This window comes from Acanthisitta chloris, unplaced genomic scaffold, assembly GCF_000695815.1.
Source record: "Acanthisitta chloris isolate BGI_N310 unplaced genomic scaffold, ASM69581v1 scaffold28546, whole genome shotgun sequence".
NCBI classification, from domain to species: Eukaryota; Metazoa; Chordata; class Aves; order Passeriformes; family Acanthisittidae; genus Acanthisitta; species Acanthisitta chloris.
In genome coordinates this window covers 424-21,482 of record NW_008676945.1, presented here as the reverse complement: position 1 = coordinate 21,482, position 21,059 = coordinate 424, and the positions used below count along the sequence as shown (strand labels likewise).

At 36.3% G+C, this 21,059-nt stretch overlaps 1 protein-coding gene across 1 annotated transcript in view; it reads left to right on the top strand.

Moving 5' to 3' along the window:
* Positions 1–16,787, top strand: part of SNX2 (sorting nexin 2) — a 24,329-nt gene extending 7,542 nt beyond the window's left edge. Inside the window, exons 2-14 of the mRNA XM_009076329.1 lie at positions 1,424–1,587; positions 2,843–2,909; positions 3,119–3,162; positions 3,253–3,394; positions 6,594–6,672; positions 7,849–7,924; positions 9,229–9,342; positions 9,570–9,663; positions 11,328–11,533; positions 12,547–12,690; positions 15,247–15,327; positions 15,435–15,506; positions 16,302–16,787. Coding sequence (XP_009074577.1) covers positions 1,424–1,587; positions 2,843–2,909; positions 3,119–3,162; positions 3,253–3,394; positions 6,594–6,672; positions 7,849–7,924; positions 9,229–9,342; positions 9,570–9,663; positions 11,328–11,533; positions 12,547–12,690; positions 15,247–15,327; positions 15,435–15,506; positions 16,302–16,352 — 1,334 coding nt within the window. The 3' untranslated portion in view covers positions 16,353–16,787. The remainder of the gene's footprint in view (positions 1–1,423; positions 1,588–2,842; positions 2,910–3,118; positions 3,163–3,252; positions 3,395–6,593; positions 6,673–7,848; positions 7,925–9,228; positions 9,343–9,569; positions 9,664–11,327; positions 11,534–12,546; positions 12,691–15,246; positions 15,328–15,434; positions 15,507–16,301) is intronic.
* Positions 16,788–21,059: the final 4,272 nt, after the last annotated feature.

Here is a 21,059-nt window from a genome sequence, read left to right as displayed (position 1 = left end):
TAAACCCATGAGGTTTGGTAGGTTTTACCCTTCTGATTCACTCCCCCATCCCATTGGTGGGGGAGTGAGTAAGAGGCTGCGTGGTTCTTGGCTGCTGGCTGGGGTTAAACCACGACAATGGGTTATGAAAGATCATAATATTACTTTTTGCAGTAACATAATACATGGCACACTGGATGCTATCTCCAGTTCTGTTTGTGTATTGCTGGTAGATTACAGGCTGTTTTGAAAATCAAACAACCCTACATATGACAGAAATGGGACTTTTTTGCATACAATATAACCATTTCACAAATTTGAAAGTAAATTTGATCTTTAAAACTCTTCTTAACTTTTGAGTAAGGGCTGGTTATACTTGTTATGTGCACAAGGCTTTAAAAGGTTTGGAAGAAAGATGTCAAATTTTCTTTTGAAAATTCAGTGGTTCATATAGACAGAGGTTGCAAGGTCAAGACTTACCCAAATTGCATACTAAACCTTTCTTGTAACTGTGTGGCTCAGAGTGGGTCTGTTTAAGTGCCTTTTTTACCTGCTTGGTAAGTACTTGCTATAGGGAGTCTAGTTTGTAAAAAGACTTGAGATAAATTGGAAAGTCAGTTTCGGTATCAAATGACTCTTCTGTGGTCAGTCTTATCTTTTAAGGAACTAGAATTCTTGAAAATGCACATCTAGTAAGAACCACAGCATTAGTTATTTGAACTGGGACAGGAACTTCTCTATACCCAGTAAGTGTGTAGTTTGCCAGGGTTCAACACCAGTTAGTGGAGGAAAGCACATAGCATTTGTAGTGCAGAGGTTTACATCCACTTTAAGGTAGGTGAACTGTCCATAATCTGAAGAGAGCATTCAGTTTCTAGTGAACTGTTTTTAAGCCCCAAAGAGGCAGAAGACAGAGACTAAAGATAGTCTTACTAGTCAGAATGTCTCACCTGCTAATATTGCTATTTTACAGGCTGTGGGATTTTGGTGGGGCTGGGGGTGTATTATGGTTATGAAACTTCATTTAACACATGGTTTTGTCTGCTCAGTTATCAGCCTTTATGACTAAATCAGCTGTTGTCAGAAGCAACAGCTAAAATTGGTATGTGTGATGAAAAAGCTGCTTTTTTGGTAAGAAATATAATTAGCTTTGGCAATATCTCCTGCAGAAATAAATGAATTGTGACTTTTGACTACTTAAAATGACTCTACTGGACAATAGACAAAAGCAATTTTAATCTTACTTTAACCCATTCAGCACTACAAGCTCAAATGTCACACTGGGTTCTAGCTATGTATTGAAAGAAATTATCCTGCATTAATGGATGCTATTTACAGATCTTCATATGCCATCATTCTTTAGCATGTGTATTTGTTTTCTTTGTGATGCATTTCCACCTCTGTTGCACAAAAACTTTATTGCTAACTCAAAATGTTTATCTAGAAGCAACAGAAGAGGTTTCATTGGACAGTCCAGAGAGGGATCCAGTGATTTCACCAGAACCTACTCCTGCCATCACTCCTGTGACACCTACTACATTAGTAGCTCCCAGAATGGAATCAAAAACTGTAACAGCCCCAGTGATTTTTGACAGGTCCAGAGAAGAGGTATGCTAAACTATGGAAATGTCTTATTTGACTTCTAAGTGTTTACTTCTTTTAAAATGCCAGTTCCTAAATGTTGACTCACATCATCATTCTTTGCTTAGGGGAAGAATGTAGAAGAAAACTTACACTGTTTATTTTGCTTATGAAGTTTAGTGTGAATTTGTCTCATGAAAATACCATAAAAATTCACTACTTAGATGATTATGTTGGAGGCCTGTAGTGTGAGGAGTAAGGAGTTCTCTTCATTCAAAACAGATATTTTAAGAGTGCATGTAGGAATAAGCTGTGAGCTTGATACATGAGAAATGTTAATAATGTAAAATAACTTAATAGCATGTTACAGGTTTCAACTTGGATTTCTGAAGCTGTTGTAATCACAAAATGGAAGAAGCAGTTTTTAGCATTATCCTGCATGCAACAAACAGCTGAGGCTAATGGCTGTTCTAACGTAGCTACTTAGATTTGGTGTTCAAAGCCTGAGCGTTGCCAACTGCCATTCATTCTGGAGTGTTCTCTTACTAGACAGTGACTTTGCTAAATGAGTTTGCAAACAACACTTACCTGTGTCTCAATGATGGCTGCTTCCCCAGATACCACAAGTTGGCATTTTATTCCAGTATTCCCCCCGTCAGCCCTGGTACTCTGTCCCTTCTGCTATGGCATTTCTTAAGATCTCTCTTTTTAGCAAACTTCCATATATTACATGAAAGACTAGGAAATTCTGGAAATTTAGAACTTAGCCCAGTGTCAGAAAATTTTTGATGTGTTGCTTTTCCCTTCCCAAGCTCTTCTGTGACAGATACCACTAATAAAAAGGAGTGTCTGTTCTTTGATGAGAGGCACATAGAAAACGCCACAAATGAGGGTGGCTATGAAGCACAGTGTCTGCTGGCATTGTAGGTGGTACAATGAATGTACCCCTAAGTTAAATACTTACTAAGATTTTTTAGACCAGCAACTTCTGAGAAAAGTCTGCCATACTAAATGCTTTTGCAGGAAGGCTTAAAACTAAAATGACAGAAGCGTTGAAGTTGGAAAAGACCTTTAAGGTCATTGAGTCCAACTGTAAACCAAGCACTGCCAAGTCCACCACATGAACTTTGTTGCAATCACAGCCAGTGTTAGAAATTATATTAACATTGGAGACTGGAACAGGTTTTTAATTATACAAACATATTGACTTTCAACCCTCCTTGTAACCATATGTAATACGAATGCATGTTACCTTGTTAAATGTGGCGTATCTGTTTTCTAGATTGAAGAGGAAGCAAATGGAGATTTATTTGATATAGAAATCAATGTATCAGACCCAGAAAAAGTTGGTAAGTTCCTTGAGCCTAACAATTCAGTTGGTAGACTGTCGTATTTCTTGAAGACTATTCCTGGATTTCAGCATGATTTCTTTTTTAGTTATCTCTTGGCAGTTTTTGCTATCTAGATGGAAAGATATTTAATGTATATTTTGGAATTAAATGTGTATGATGGGATTACAATACATTTCCCTGAGATAAGTATCTTCATTTTCTTACAGGAGATGGCATGAATGCTTATATGGCATACAGAGTAACAACAAAGGTAACTAGTGTGACAAGTATTTGTAGATAATTTTGTGTCATAGCTGAGTAAATGGATCAGTAATTCATAACAATTTTTTATTTTTTTAAGACATCACTTTCAGTGTTCCACAAGAATGAATTCTCTGTTAAAAGAAGATTCAGTGATTTTCTTGGCTTGCACAGCAAATTAGCAACAAAGTACATGCATATTGGTTATATTGTGCCTCCAGCTCCAGAAAAAAGTATTGTAGGTAAGTGCAATTCCTCTAAGGTGATGTTTAAGTGCTGTAATACAAATTACTTTTCTGCATAAATACTGCTTATCAGGTGTCCCAGATACTCCTTGTGTTCTGTATTTTTAAAAAGATACGTAAAGGCCTCTTCCTAACTCAGACCAGTGTTGATAAGAAGGACATGTCTTAATACATGGCCTTGTTTCTTATCTATGATTCTTTCTTTGCCTTTGCTGTTCAAGAGCTGATTAGTCTATCAAAACAAAGATGTTAAGAGTTTATTTTTAACTTGCACTGTTGTCAGTTGCCTGCAGCATACAGACCTTCATACGTACTCTACCTCTCTAATACTTCAGTCTGTTTCTTTTGAACATGGTGAATGCAAAACATCTCGTTAATTCTGCAAAGTTCTAATGCAAAAACCCACTGCTGGGTGATGCTAGTCTTCATGAATGCCTTCAGGGATCAGGACCATCCTTCACAAGCTAAAAAGCATGCCTGATGAATTAAAGTTTTGCAGTCACTAAATAACAGAAGTTCTTTCAAAATAGCTAAACATTTAAAACAGTAGAACCTGTTGAAGTCTTTTGCATTATTCATATAAATAAGTGATTGGACTCCAGCATATGTTGCTTGATATGTAGGGAATGGCAGGACTTCTTTTTCTGTAGTTTTGTCTGTAAAGCTAATCAGAGCAGCAGCTTTTCATATAAGTAGGAGTAGGCAGACTGAGTAGGTGTAGGCAGCAGAAGGTTTGGGAAATTCATGATTTTACTTCTGTGAAAAAAAACACTGCATTTTTAAGTCTCTGAGACTGAAAATTTGACCTGAAATGTTGGTTGTTATGTAATATTCTGTAATAACCATTTTTTCATATGAAAAAAAATTATTTACAAGTGCTAACAGAGCTTAGAAGAATGGAATGAGGGTTCTGGTCATGTCCTTTGGATAATGCAAGATTTCAGTATTTATTGTGCATATTTACATGGAAATGGAGTGCTTGCATCACAGTCAAATTTATCTGTAAGACAAAGCTTAAACTGGAATTCAGGTACCATTGAACAAAACCAGCATAAAAATTGGTACACCCAGAACTGTGTAAAATGGTGAGATTTACTGCAGTGTAAGCAAGACTGGCTGCCACTTCAAATCATTGTATAGAGACTTGGTTAAGCTACCAGTAAGCTGGGAAATGTCACAGACACTGTAGGACATTTTCCAAAGAACATGCAACTCCCGCTTTAAACTTGAACTTCACTGCACAGGTGTTACTTAGTTCTGCTCAAGAGTTTATAGTCAATACGCTTCTAATTCTGGAGAAAAGAAGGGATTGGTGTTTTAAAATAAGGTATCTTAAAGCAGAGAGCTGACAGAACAGCTGAAAGTAAGATGGCACGTTTTGTTTACTTTTTATTGTAAGTAAAAAATAATGTTTATACACGTTTACTTTCTAAGTCTTAATACAAAGTGTCATACATTCAGTGCTATGCAGTGTGTGTTGTACAGAAGTCCTTGTTCTGTTCATTCAGCTGATAACACCTGGAGCTTTAAGCTTTATTTTGGTGGTGAGTGGGAGAGGCTGGCATTTGAGATTTTAGCTACAAATTGGAGTGACCAACTACTGATTGTGACACAAAAGGATAAAAATGAGTCCATGGTGACATAGAATTGGACATTTATCAAAATTGCCTTACTACTTACACACATGTCTATGAAAATCATGTTTTCTTTTTTAAAGAAAATAATCTGTTTATTTCATGTGAAAGATTAGGTGAGTGCTTGGGCTACAGAAACAGCCTTTACGTTTACATTTAAATAGGTTTCTATTAGTAGAGAAAGAAACCTGGCATGATACCTAGAAGTAACTATCAGTATCATAGGTTAGGAATTCCTTGTATTCGTCATTTGATTCCATGTGGAGTTTTTCCCTATGATCTTGTGTTCAAACATGAAGGATCTTTTGTATTAAACTGCAGCATTTCATGCTTTCTACAGTGAAATATTAATGAATAGTAATGCAAAAAGATGAGGCATATGAATTACTTCAACTTTGAATAATTGAATCCTTGTATTTAAAGACATACTTGATTTTACAGATAAATCTGTGGATTTACAGTTACACTGTGTAATATACCTTTGAAAAAAATGCTGATCAGATTTATTTTCATCATGTTACAGAGAAGGGAAAAACTAAGGCTTTGCTGAGAGGTTCAGGGTTCCTCCTTCTTCCTCTAAGGAAGCTGTTTGTCCCCTCTGTGTGTTACTGTGTAAATCTTCTAAGGCCAGAAGGGAGATAGTGTGGGGAGCAGCCCTGAAAATGGTTGATCTTGCAGGTCAGAGTACATATGGAGAATCTCAGACTTGGAACTTTTAGCTGGAGAAATGCAGAACTAACAAACCAGAAATACACTACACCAAGAAATAAGATGTCTGGGCTGCATCATAAAATACCTTTCCCACATTTTAGGAAACAAGAATAATTATGAATGTCCAGTGCTTCATAGTGTCTTTTATAGGACTCGGGTTGCCAAACTCGTGAGTTTAGGTCTTTGGCATGAAAAATAATGACCTTACTCTGACAGTTGTAGAGTTCTTCTGTTGGTGAAGTTGAATGTATTGTCCATACCATGATACATGAAGAAGTGTCTTCCCTTCACAGTCTTTTGACCACTTGTGTCTTGGTCAGAGGAAGCACTGTAAAGCTGCATATATTTTGTTCTGCTGACTTTATTCTCCATGCAGTTTGTAGGTGTTCAGAATTTTCAGAACTTGTTAGTTTGCCTTAGTTGACTAAAATACTCTTAGTTTTAGAATTTGAAAAAATAGCAGAATCACCATATTTGATAGTAAGCTTACCAAGGAATAGGCTAATACCCCGAGATTTATTTTTCTGTTCTGCTTTTTGTCGAACTGTTTTTGTCTTCTGAACATGTGTTACCAGTGAGACTCTGATCGACATTTAAATGGTCTTCGTAAATGCAAATTAAACTAGTTTTGCATAAGACTTAGTCACAGTTAATGTTACAGGAAACTGTATATTTCACAGAGCTGCTTCCACAAAACTATGCAGCATGCAGTGTTGATGGTTTTTTTGTTTCTGTGTACTGTTTTTCATTGTAATTTAATTTAAATATGTAAACTTAGGTGAGTCTTCTAATCACATCAATTATGCTAATGATTCATCTGTGATAAAATCACTATGAACATTTTCTTTAAGGCATGACCAAGGTTAAAGTAGGCAAGGAAGATTCTTCATCTACTGAATTTGTAGAGAAAAGAAGAGCAGCTCTAGAAAGGTAATGTATATTAAAATTTATTTAAGCTCAGAATTAATTGTGATGTACTACATGGCATTTTTAATTGGAAAATGGGCTATCTGTAGGTAGATGACTTCTGGAGGCTGTATGCAGCTGTCATTTTTGTGTAGAAATTGAATAATTCCCATTAATAACGGGAAATGTAGTCTTACTCATAAGGAGGATTATAGCCAACTTGTTTCAGACATAAAGTTAAGATTGCAGAGATTCAGTAAGTAAAACTGTCTTTATCAGCATATTTAGGCATTTTGGGTTTAAGGAATTTAGACACAGGAGTAAGTGTTCCATAGCAAATCAGCTGTTGGCCAGGGAGAGAGGTGAAAGAGACCTTCAGTCCCTTGAAAGTAAAATGGGTTTCTGATGGCATACAGGACATTGATGTGACTAGCTGAATTTTGGCATAGGAGATATTGGATCTTTGTCACCCAGCACTGGTATACAGCTGATATTGTTCAACTATCTGTCATGAAAGAGTCCTGGCCTGGTTTACTGCCACATTAATTTGTACTTGACACTGAGTATAGAACAAGGAAAGAAAAGTTGAGCAATCTAATGTGTAAAATAGTTTCACTGCAACCTTTAGATTCTTTAGGAAGACAAGAAATAAGGATCTGGTGGTCATACCTAATGGAGGATGGATAAAAAATTGCAGTTTAGATCTAAGCAGAAATGCAAAAAAAAACCCCTTCCCCTTTTGAAGGGAAGGAGTTGCATTGATTTTGTGTGCTTGTGCTTTTGTACTAAATGAGTTGAAGGCTGGAGTCCATCCAGCATGTAAATAGTTCGTATTCAACTCACTTCTCCAAGATTTCCTTTAATTTTAAAATCAGCCAGAATTACTGATAACAAAAAGCCTGTCCACTGCACTGTACAAGAATGTTTAAACAAGCTCATTTTTCTTCTAGTGTAAATTGGATGTTATTAAGGGATGAGGTCTTCATTCAGCTGTTGAAAATATGAAGTATAATATTTTACTACTGTGCAATATACCATTATGACAGGTCCCACCTTAAGGAGTTTCTGGTGTAAAACTGTTACATGCCACTGGTCAACCTTTAGTGTGGCATTTTGTGGCATGGAGTGCATGGTACTGTATTACTTTGTCAGGGACATTACATCTGTTTTGTTATCTGATAGTGATTTTTAAAATCATAGGTATCTACAACGAACAGTAAAGCACCCAACCTTGCTACAGGATCCAGATTTAAGACAGTTCTTGGAAAGTTCCGAGGTACTTAAGTTCTTTTAACTTCTGTTTGTTTCTAGATATGATAACCTGCTGAGCAATATATTCACATTGTATTGAGACCTAATCCCCTAAGTTAATATGAAATCAAAGTGGACTGTACCATCATAGGACAGAATGGCAGAGGTTACTTAGGTAATGGGGTGGCTCTGGCTCTGATAAAATTTAGAGTGGTGGTGACCAAAAGCTCTTTGCTGTACAGTGATATTTCAAGTGAGTTGGCCTGTCCAGTTCTGAGTGAAATGTAGTATACACAGTGAAAATCCTTAATTGCTGTTACTGATTGTTACATAAGGTCAAGAATTAAACGGGTTTGGAAGCAGCTCTCTCACCTCTACGAGTTCAGCTTGAGGTGTACTGGTTAAGATAATGTGAAAATGCTCACAAGTGCTCCTGGCTAGGCTTGGTGTTTTGTGACTAGAGGACTTCAGTCACCTGTACTATCAGTCTGGCACCTTCCACAATACCAAGTATATTGTTAAATAAACATAATAACTATTTCTAAGTGCACATAGTGGTTTCACTGTAATACTGGCCTATCTTTTGGCTAATGTCAGTGTTCTAGATATTGTCATCTCTCTTATTAGACTCATAAGTCACAGAGGCCTCACTAGACAAAAGCATTGATATAAAACTTAAAGTGGATTTTTCAGTACTTCTAGACAGACAAAGCATCACATGAAGGGTAAATTGTCATCACACCAGGGCCACCTTGTGTGGCATATTCAATCTAGCCTGAATTATAATATCTATTAAATTTAAAGTTTGTTAACTTGCCTCTGAGGATATATAAGTACCTAAGCAGATAACACAGTTCTCCTGATACTCTTGAGGTAGGTTTTGAAATCTAGCCTGTATTGGAAAGCAAGAAGTCATCAACCTTTTATAATCAACACACAGTGCATGTCTTGAATTACAGTTAAATGTTTTACAGAATTTCTTTTGTCTAATTTATTGTAAACTTAAGCTTTTCTGTTTCTGTAGTGGCAGTTTGTTCTTTGTAGGGTATAGGTGGCTAGTTAGGACATTTGGCTAGTTCATAACAGCTTTGGACAAGTGGGTTGTTAGTTCCATTTAAATGTAAAGATGTAGAAGAAAAGTAAATAGTCTGTATTTTTAAGTTTTCCTCTTGAGAATATAAAACCAGTAAATCTGAGAAATTAGATTCCACTATATTGAAACACATAGGAGTAAAGAAAACACTATATCCTTTTCTTTCCCCCTTGTGCCCAGTTAAACCTCCATCCTTTTAACCAGTCTGTTTGCCCTTATTTGTCATTCAATTCCAGCTGCCGAGAGCGGTTAACACCCAGGCTCTGAGTGGAGCAGGAATATTGAGGATGGTGAACAAGGCTGCCGACGCTGTCAACAAAATGACAATCAAGATGAATGAATCGGATGCAGTAAGAGCTGATTTTTCAGCTTGAATAATGAGACGAATTAATGAGCCTCAACAATTGCATTTTAAAGCTGTAGAAGTAGAAAATGGGTTATTAATTTGCTTATTGGCTTGAATTCTTAGCTGTATCAGTTGACCACCGTGACAGTATCTGGATAATTTGCTTCTTTAGAACCAGAAATGTTGTTGGTAATCTAATTTGTAATGCTTGACTCTTTCATCTTTTGTCAGTGGTTTGAAGAAAAACAGCAGCAATTTGAGAATCTGGATCAGCAACTTAGAAAACTTCATGCCAGTGTGGAAGCATTAGTCTGCCACAGAAAAGGTTACTTTACTTTTATGTGACTGAATGAACTTTAGGAAATGGTGATGAAACAAGACCTTAGCATGTCAGAGCTCTTAACTAATTAATAGGGTTTTACAATACATTTTAGTGCAAAGATCTTCTAATTGTGCATTTTGTTTCCACTCCTATAGCATTTTTGTATACCGGTTTTTAATCTTAAATTTAACCAGAATATCTGTCATTCCTAGCGTTGCTATATTGATTTAGCGTATTTTTTTCCCCTGCAGATATTCAATACCTTACCTAGGAAGTGAGTCCACTAAAGCAGACATCCATAAATTTATCGCTAGGACTCATGGCAAGAGTAATATCTTTCTGAACAAAAAGTAGCTGCATAAATCCATTTAAACATATTTTGGTCAAGTACTGCTCTGTTAACTGAGTTTAAGCTCTTGCTTTGGAATTTGCTGTGCTTAATTTGGTCTGCATAATGGTATATCATCAAGCTAATGTTTAGGTAAACCTTTATATTAAGGCAAGTAGTTACAGAATACCAGCTTTTTGTTATTTTAGCAGTAGTCAAATCTTGTGAGTTTATATTTTAATCACCTGTGCTGCTTTTTTGTCAAAGATGGATTTTCATCAGATTAAAATACAGTGTCACCTTTCAGCTCTTTCAAAAGTACATGAAAACGTCATAAATTGCTTTCTCATAATTGTAATCAGGAATTACTCTCTGTAGTCAAAAAATCTCTAGCCGGCTGTCCTCAAGGCGAAGGAGTGCTTAAGAAATAATAGAAAGTGGAAATCTTCCTTTTTGGTTTATTTGACATCTGCTTATAGATTTGAAGAAGTGTTGGTTGGTATTTTGAATGGCTGTGTTTAGATTTTAAGGGTTTTAAAATATATGAAGACATTTTGCTTCTGCAGTCACTTCTGGTGTTCTGATGGTTTTGCAGGAGAAGCAGTTACAAGCAAACCTGCATTTTTAGTCCTGAAGTAATCAGGACTAAATATTTGTTCAAAGGTCCTTCATAGAATTTATGTTTGTACAGGATTACTTACATGGGATTTGATGAGACAATTGAGTTAGTATTTGTTAATAAATAAGCTCAAAACTTTGCCTTCACAGATGATGATATGTGAAGGTTGGTTTTTGTTTCTTTAATTTTAAGGCATGTCAGAATGTGGCAATACATCAAAGTTAGCACAGTAAAAGCTTCTTAGAGTCAATAAAACAGCCCAACAGAAATAAATTCCACTCATGGGAGTGGCAGTTTTGTGTAAGAGTTGGGTTTTTTCCACTCTGAACCTAATGGAACAACTGTGCTGTAAATCTGTTAAAATTGTTCTGAATTTGCTCAGCAGGTGACTTGGCTTTTGTTTTGTGGGCCTGCATTTTCTCTGAGCTAGTCAGTTGATAATATTGAAGTGCCTTTTTTTCTCATGTCTTTTCTAGACATAGTAAGCATGGCATTAACAGACTCAACAAAACATTCACGGATAGATTTTTGTGCATGAGTCTTTCTACTAAATGTGGTTTCATTGTGATCTCCTTCTGCATTTTATCATGACCTTTAGCTTCTATTTTTCAGTTGGTGAAGTTAGGGTTGAAATCAGGCAGTCTCTGCTCCACTGATCTATGCTGCAGAGTAATACAGCAAATTAATTACGCTGTACTGAGCATTACTCTTGTGTTTCAGAGCTTTCAGCCAACACAGCTGCCTTTGCTAAAAGTGCTGCCATGTTAGGTAACTCTGAGGACCACACTGCTCTATCTAGAGCTTTGTCTCAGCTTGCAGAGGTTGAGGAGAAGATAGATCAATTGCATCAAGAACAAGCTTTTGCTGATTTCTATGTGTTCTCAGAACTGCTTGGGGATTACATTCGTCTGATTGCTGCAGTGAAAGTGAGTACTACTAGGAAAAATAGTGATTTTGTGTTTAAAGTCGCATTCCTCAGCTTGTAGATTTGGGGTAAACAAATGTGTGCATCTGTACGTATTGTAACACAGTTAAGACAAGTTTTTCCCTGAAGTTCTAGCTGAGTAATATGAATGCATTTACAGTCTGTTATTCCAGTGATAAAAATGGCTGTGATCAAAAATGTGAATGGAGTAGTAAGATCCAGAGAAAATGCAAATCTGCTTTGAGCAGTACTAATTGTGGGCAGTATTTGGGGACATGGTACTATACTGTGTCTAAGCATACTGTACCTGTATCGTTCAGGTTACTTATTGGTACAGTATGCTCATAAATTTTCAGGAACGTAACTCAGCTGTATTTGCTAGATGGCCAGTAGTTTCTGTAAATAAGAAACAAATGCAATTTGTGGATCTACATCTCACTAAAGAAAATACTCAGTTTAGGAGTAAGCTATGCTGCACAGCATAGCTAGATTTTGACATGGGAAGTGGTGTCTATGAATTCTATCCAGGAATATCTTTGCACTTGCCATGTTATTGGGAGTATATGTTTTCCTTTCTACTTTGTTTTGGGGGGTTTTTTTGAAATTATTTATACTTTAATTCTGCTACCTTGGTCCATCACTAACAAAAATGGTTGCTGAATATGCATGAAATCCATATGCATGAAAATTTTGCTAGAATCTGTGTTTAGAGAATTATCTGCATAATAGAGCTATTTGTAGTGGTTTTTTGGGTAGTGTTTTGATGGAATGAGGAACATAAAATGGTTTGGGGCACTAAAGTGTCTGCTCTGAAAAGAGTGCTTGAATAACATTATGTGTGGAAGGTACTGAGCTGTGTAAGTATGCTGTCAAATGAAATGCAAGACATGGTAGACACAACAAGGTTTCTTTGAGTATATTTGTTCCAGCTTTATTCAGAATTACCTTTTCCTACTAGGAATTTAGATAACTCTGACAATTCCAGTTGTTTAATAAATTTGTCTGTTCTTACAGGGTGTGTTTGACCATCGAATGAAATGCTGGCAGAAGTGGCAAGATGCTCAGGTCACTTTACAAAAAAAACGTGAAGCTGAAGCAAAGCTCCAACTTGCCAACAAACCTGATAAACTGCAGCAAGCTAAAGATGAAATAAAAGAGGTAATGTATGAAAACATTATTTTGGAGGCCAGACTTTCTGCATTAGCTCATTCATTATGCATTAATGCTACATTATACCATTTTTGTTTAAAAGTCACTTATTTCCTGTTTTCCATATTTACTGAAATTTTTTAAAGGAATTTATTTAACATACTATTGTTACTCATTGTAGGGCAGTTAATACTGTCTCTACAAAGTCTGGGAGATGGGATGAGGGGAATGTGCACAAGTTAAAGCTTATAACAGTTAACAGATCGCTTGGGTAAGCAGAAAAGCTAAGATGACTTGGCTAAATCCAGTGAAGACAAGTAATAGAGAAATGTTCCCATGTTTTGCTTAATTACACAGCATATCTACCCATATATATATATATATATATGCATGTATATATGGTGTAATTTCAGTAAAAATAAATCTAACATGTTGAAGTGTCATAATTTATACACTTTTTCTATCATGCTTCACTAAGGAAATTGAAGAGGTAGGACAACTTAATTATTTAACATTAATGCATTCTAGTTGTGCTTCAGTACTTTCCTCCTAAATAATGGAAGATATTGCAGATTTCAAGCTCTGTTATGGAGTTGCTTTCTTTGGCTTGCTCATTGGTCACTAACCACATGCTGCTTTGTTCTTTTAGCCTTTCAATATATTTCGCATACAGTATTGAAGTTACTCATTAACTTGACTTTCTCTTTCTTAAAAAAGGCCTTTGTTTACTGAGAAAACCTAGTGTCAGTCTTGTGTGACCACAATCTTGCTGGTTGCCTTTCTTGATGTCACCTATACATTCACAATATACTTTCTGATTATTGGAAGTAGTGGGAAATAGTCAGTGATCCTTTCTCAGTCCTAATGTTAAAATAATAATGTTTTTTTTTGAAGGACTTATTTTTCCTACTTCATTGGATGATCAGAGAAGGTTTTTAGAAAACCCACAGTTTATATGTGCCAATCAGAGGTTCATGATGCCGTTGAAGTGTGTTCAGAATTGCTGAATTTTGTAGTAGTGCACCTGTAGGCAGAGAAATTGCAAAGTGGGAGGCTACACTGCTTGAGCATCATCCGTGACTTAGTTGTTTTTACCAGATACAAGGGCAAAGAGCTGTCCTAGAAACACCTTATTGAATGAAAAATTTCTCTTTGTCAGGTACTACAAGATGGCAGACTGTTAGCCAGTGATAATTCACATAGCACCTGGCATTTGGGCAGGATGATAATGAAATGTTGGATCTGTTAGGCCTATAGAGGCTTTCACAGAAATCTGAGGCACCTCTAGTTGATGTGGTAGGAAGGCACAGGCAGTCTTAATCTACATTTCCTTAACTGTGTCTTATGTTGTTTCAGTTATTAGATAACCCTTCAGGCTGTTCTTGCATGAAGGTCCTGTTAGGAAATCTCATTGAATAGTTTCATAATGTACATCTGAAAAGGCAGTAAGGGGACTCTGAATCAATATAAATGAAAAATACAAATACGGAGATGTTTGTTGGAACATAGATGACAATAGTAACTTGATACTGCACCACAAAATGCTTTTGTGAATAAGTAGCCCCCACTGGATTGCTAACACCGATGTGCTACAATTAAACGTGTTGCCTCCTTCTGCCTTTTTCTAAGGAAGATCAATGTTATGGAATATATTGGTTTCCAGGACTCAGTTAATATGCCAAGATGAATAGATACAGTTGCGTTTTAAATAGCTTTTAGCCTGCATTCATCTGCTAGTGTAACAGTGTAACAGGTGTGTAAAAGCAGTTACAGAGTAATGTAGATGGTGATTCTCTCTTACTGTCTAGCTGGATGTCTTTTCACAGAAACTAAGGGGAAACAACCCAGGGTCATATATTGTAACATGAATGCCATGCTCCCAATGCGGCAAAACTTCATAAGAAACATTTCTTACTCTGATTTTTCCTTTAGTGACCTCCTTACCTGCAGTGACTTTACTCCTGTTTTTTTGAAAACAGTCCCCACTGATAAAGAAGGCATGTGTTATGGCTTGCTGTAGCAGCATGTGTTCTCACTGGAAAGCCAGTGAATATGTCCTCAATAGCTTGCCATCTGCAACAGAAATATGATAATCATATACTTGACCATAGGCAGAGATGAAGATTCAGTCATCTCTTCTGGGATTAGGAGACTACAGGGAACTAATTTTTGAGACCCTTCCACTTGACTGGATGGGTTTAGATTGTTTTTATATGATGCTTTTAAAGGTAATAGTGACTAAAGCCTAAGAGATTCATTTTCTTTTCTAAAGAATCTTTTAAAACTGTTATGAAGTGTTCTTAATAACAGTACTAAGATATTTTTACATTTTATCTACAAATCGCATTACCTCAAAGCTACCTTTGTTGTAACTGATCTTATGACATCCTATTACAAACATTTGAAATGGTTACTGTATGACTTTCTCTTAAGTAGGGCAAAAAAATCAAATAGGCCCTTTATAGCTCTTAAGCAACTATCAATAATATGCTAACAAAAGTTCAGATACTGGTAGACTGAATTGACAGCACAAAATCTTAACTCTGCATGTCTTTCCTTTGCCAGTGGGAATCAAAAGTTCAGCAAGGGGAAAAAGATTTTGAACAGATCTCCAAAACCATTCGCAAGGAAGTGGGAAGATTTGAGGCACGTATGATTTTGTCCAAGTAAATGATAATTTTACTTTAGTTAATATTGACATTCCAAGTAAAATTCATTAAGAGGTTAATATGCCATAATTTATTTATCAACAGAAGGAACGAGTGAAAGACTTTAAAACTGTTATTATCGAGTACTTAGAGTCCTTAGTGCAAACACAACAGCAGGTAAGATAAATTTTAAGTTTTGTACAAGTTAATACATTCCATTTAGGTTAGTTAGAGAAAGATGGACTTTAAGTATAGCAGTTTATAAAACATAAAAACTACTAGTCTGTATCATATTGGAGAATGACATGGTGGTTGCAGTTTCCCAGGAATGTAATTCAGGAATGCAAGGGAGAAGCTCCCTTAGAGATATGGGCAAGTGAAGGGTCTGGTCATCTTCTGAAATGGAAGTAATACTTTCTCTTAGGGATTGGAATAAATTGTAATGGTTATGTACTTACACTTACTGAAGAGACCTGGATGCTTAAGTATTGCCCTTTTTTAAATTATGAAATATTACTGAATATTCAAAAGCATTAAAACAGAACAGTTTCCAGTTCAGAAGTTGATGTTGTTCCCCAAAATACGGGGGAAGAGACTAAATTCTGGACTCTTTCTTTATTCCAGAAATATAGCCCTCCAGTTTTGTTTAATTCAAAAAAATAAAAAGAGAAGTATCATTGGAGGTGTAAGAATTGCAAACTGAGCTTTCAAAAACATTCCCTATTATTGTGTTCTACAGCACTGTGTTCAACATGTGGCAGCATCTCTGTAATTATGAGCAGATTTGTGTATATATTACTTGCATTTTTTCTTGCATTATATAATATTGTGAATGTATATAAGCATAAGCAAGAACAAGCACCTCTGTTCTTGCTTCGTCCAGTGGAGTCAAGTTTGCTGCACAAGGAGGTAGGTGTGTTTTGTGTTTTCCAACATTTAGTACTTAACGTGTGGTTTTTCCTTCTCTTCAAGCTAATAAAATACTGGGAGGCATTCCTACCTGAAGCCAAAGCCATTGCCTAAAAGAAGAGTATTCCAAATGACAAGACACTCTGGATGTTTGTCCTGGATGAAACTAAATTCTACAGTGAAATCACTTTAAATCATCCAAATAAACCACTATATATTTTTTGAATTAACATGTGGCTTTTTTTATATACCATGGCATTTTATTAACAAGCTGCATGTCCTGACCCTCTTTGAAGTGGACTGTGGCATGATGTTCTGCAATACATTGCTGAATTGAACACTATTGTGTCTTAATACTTGCACTAAAATGTGCACTGCAAGTCCAGAAAGCTGATATTTTTGTTCTTTGCAATACAGTGTTCTGTAGTACGTTTACCTGATCTTTATGAAACAAATTTAATTGCATCTATTACTGTTCACTTCAACATTCCTGTACAAAATCATGTTTTTGTGATTACAATAATAAAGGGGATATACTGTGTGAAACATTAAACATTTGGTTTTGTGTCTGTAGCCTGGTGTTATTGGGAGTACTGTTTAGAACAAATTGAGATTATGTGGAAGGCAGAAACTATACTTAGTAAAGAGTGCTAGAGATGGTATTAAAGATCCACAAACAAGTATTTATGGTAAACTATTCTGTTTTATCATTCTTAATCTCTTCATTACAGGTATTCTTTTCACCTGAAGTTATCACTGCCTTGGCAAACTGTAATGCATTAATACTCATAGGGTCAAGAGGCTGTTGCTTGGACAACAGACAGGCGTAATCATAAGACTGCAGGATAAGCCCATTTGTGGTCAAAAAGAAATACCCAATACCATTTCTGAATAGAACAAAAGCCTAAATTCAGCTGAAGGATTGTACTATATTTTCGCAACAGAATTAGTGTAAACTGTGCCAGTTAGTGTCTCCTATTGTTTCTCTGCATATTTCTATTGACTCGGTATTTTCAGGAGTTTTCAAGGAAAATGTAACAGACACTGTTCCTTGAAAAGGGGAAAAAAACCCCACACAAAACAGGCAACCAAAAAAATGCTCACCTGAAAAACCCCACCAAGCCAAAAGATTTATCAAGCATCTTTTTAAATGGTTAAATGCTAAAACCTTCAGCTTGTTTATACCTTATGCATCAGTGTTTGTTCAGTCATTTAGCTTGTAATTGCCTTTTGAAAAGCTCAGGTACGCAACAGCTTTATGATAAAGCAACTGATCTAGGCATAACACTCTGTTAAATGTTATGATATACTTGACTTTGGCCTGCTCAGTTCTAATGAAAATTGACCAACAGCTCAATATTAAACTTAAGATTTGTTCCACTGAAGGTCAAATGGTATTTCCAAAACTAAGGACTCAACTTGGACATCAGAACTCAAAATGGGTAAACATATCCTTTTATTATCTATTTTTCTGTTAGTGTTTTATACAGCTTTCTTAACTCTCAATCTCTTTTTTCTTCTGTCAGGATTAGAATTCAGTTGAATTATGGGCTCAGATTTCTTCTCTCTGTGATGAGAGAATGAGAAAGAGCTTTCACATAAGTCTCCTAGCAAGGAATAGTGTGCTTTTCTTTGTCTATACTAGACAATTGAAAACAAGAATGAGTTGTGTAGGGTTTTTTCTTAAAACCAGAAGCCTGTTGGGGAATGAAAGGATAATGGCATTTCTGGAGTTCAGTGTTACAGAGGGGTGGTTGATAATACAAAAAAATTGTAGGGTTTTTTTGCGTCACAAGTTTAGCTTGAACAGAAGATCCACATGAGCTTTCACATTTGGCTAGTATAAAACCGGTGTCATTTCAAGAATCTGTTAATTTGTTTTGTGTATATTCCCTTACATTACGAAGATTGGTGGTTTGCTTATTGTCTTTCCTAATACAGTTATCATCCATAATGGCAGATATTTCTCAAACCAAATGAACAGAGGTGTTGCTGAACAATTTCCTCTGTGGAGCTCACTACAGGATATTGCACTAAGTTTAAATGGTGTTTCCCTAAAACTCCAAGCCAGTGTACCACTGAAGAATCACCAGCCTAAACAAAATTAATGTTTCTAAAATGAGCTGCATTTGGAATACTGTAGCACAAGACAAGGTGCTACTGAAGTCTAGTTTAGTTTTTAGGCTAAAATAGACCGTAGATGTTTACAACAATTTTAAATCATCTAAATTCTTCTATCCATCATGTCCACGGTCCTTTTTGAATTAAAAATACTTGACATGAAGTGACTGAAATTGAAGACATTGTTACTTCTTTCTTAAACTGATGTTTGGTGTACAGTAAGTGCCTTGATTCTTTAGTCATTGTCCCTTTTAAAACAGAATATTCTGCTTCAGTATCAATTGTTTCTTCTGCTATGTCTCCTAAGATGTTTCCCTCAGAAGGCCTCACATGGGATCTAGTTTCAGCCTTAGTGGAGTTCATGCCCTAGATATGTCAGTTTTTTTCAAATCATGGAGATGAGCTGCTGGCTAGTATATCCTGTGCATTTAAGTGAACAGCCAGCATCCACTAAAATTATGTGTACAGTGAAACGATTGTCTTAAAGAAGAACAAATGGGAAAAAAAAACCCACCTGAATTTTTTTCTCTTCTTCCTCTTCAGAGTAGAACAGGCTGTGTAATAATTTTAATCTCTGGCAAAATATGAGTCCATTACAATCGTGTAATTCAGGTGAGGAGCTGAAGTTCCAGGTTATTCAAAATGTTACTTATTACCTGCGAAGAGGATTCTTCCTTTTTTTAAAATTCTTGTCTTCCATAATTGAATTGGGGTGAACTTAGTAATACACTTTTGACTTCACTGGTAAAACATTACTTTTTCTTGCCTCTCTCCCCCCTCCACCTTGATCAATGAGGAAATAACTAACTTAAGGGGAGGGGATATAAAATAATCCAGATCTTTTTTCTGTCATTAAGAAAATCTGTCATTAAGAAAGAGGGTATCAGAAGCGTACACAAAGCAGCTCAGGCAGAATTCTTCTAACAGGATATTCTTATGAAAACTAAAGTAAAAGAAATAAGCAATGAAAATGGAGGGCGAGAAAAGACTTGAGATAAACCGTGTATCTGAGGTTGAATTTTGCAAGTTTACTTACAGCCGGTCTTTCTGGCAGCAACCAAAAAATCAACAAACTTAAGTTGTGATCTTACAAGGACTATCTCTCTTGAATCTGCCCTGTTGTTTTGATGTACTCATCACTTTGATTAGAATTGTTGCATGGATTTGTTTCCCTACTTCTGTTCTGGAAACTAGCCATTCAGAAAGTCCTTGAATCATGAGAATTAGAGGAAACTGATCTTTCAGAGTTGCCTACATTCGTTCCTTTTTTGTCCAGTGAATCATTCTAGTATGATGGATGCTGAATCCACCCTGCAGGAGGAATCACATAGTGACTGACAACTTTGGGGAAAAAAACCCCCACAGAAGTGGTCAACAAAGAGGGAGATTGCTCTGTTTCCATAAACACATGGTGCTGCATTCTTACTCTGTTATTAAAGCGTGGTAAACTTTACTGATTGGACCTGATTCTAAACACTGATAGTTTCTGTAATCAGAATCCTTTTTTCTTTAGTTTTAACTTCAAAGATTAGCCAACTAATGATGATAAATTGTGAAAATTAAGTATTTAACATTCCAAAACATATTGACGTATTTGAATTCAGCTCACCATGTAATCCTCTCTGTTCCTCTTGGCTGATGCACAGTTAAAAGTTCCATTATATTCTATTGAATTTGAGACCAGATTAATGTCTAAAACTTTTCTTTGTTAATAAGCTATATCATATTAAGGAGAAAAGTAGCATCTTAAAGCTATTGCTTATTAGATTGCAAACCACAAACCGCTCCTATGAAATTCTTCTCCTGGCTTCTCATCAGCATAAATGCATTACGGCACAAATGCTGTCATTAGAGTTCCATCCGTTTTATATTAGGAGAAGAACAGAAACTAAGCCTAGAGAATGGAGTCTTAACGAGAAACTAACAGTAATGATAGCTTGATAATTGTTCCCTAGCATTCCCACATTTACCAGACTGATGAGACTATTATTGTTTGGCTAGTCTTCCCTTGGGCTGATTATGTGTTCATGAGAATGTGCTTTGGGGGGAGAATGGGGTTCTTTATTCATGCCTTTCAGTCCAAGGACATGGACCCTACAGCGACAGCACATGGCAACTGGAAACCTGTTTACTCATCACCGCTAGCACAAAGCAGTGCCGGGACTGTCCTGCTGGTCATTAGCAGTCGAGGACACTGGCGCAGGAGCAGCGTTGTGCAGAGACTGATGCCTGAGCACTATCTGGCTTTGAGTTAAGGTCATTTTTTGGTCATTTTTCGTTGTTACTTTGCTTTAGTATAGCAAAGTGAATGAGTGTTAGTTTGCTTTAGTCCTCCTGGTTTTAGTCACACAATTGTTATTTGTATTGAATTCTTCAGGTCACAGGTCTTTGCTTAGAGATGAATATAATTTAATTTACCTGCCAGTAGAATAATGGGAAATGGAAGCAAGAGGAGCTTGTAATGTTCCCTCCCCAGTGTCCCTAACATGGAAGAAAGCAAGTTTGTTTTCAAAAGGTGTTTCTAAAAGCTTATCTTGGAAGCACTGTCACAGCATAACCACAGACATCAGATAAATTTTGTTTTCCTTCCTTTTTGGAGGTATGTTTTTATACTTGACTCTGCTTATGCAAAATCAAACCCTGCACACACATGAATTATTCTGGTAGCCGTGAAAGATGGTGAAGTTGCACATCTTAAAC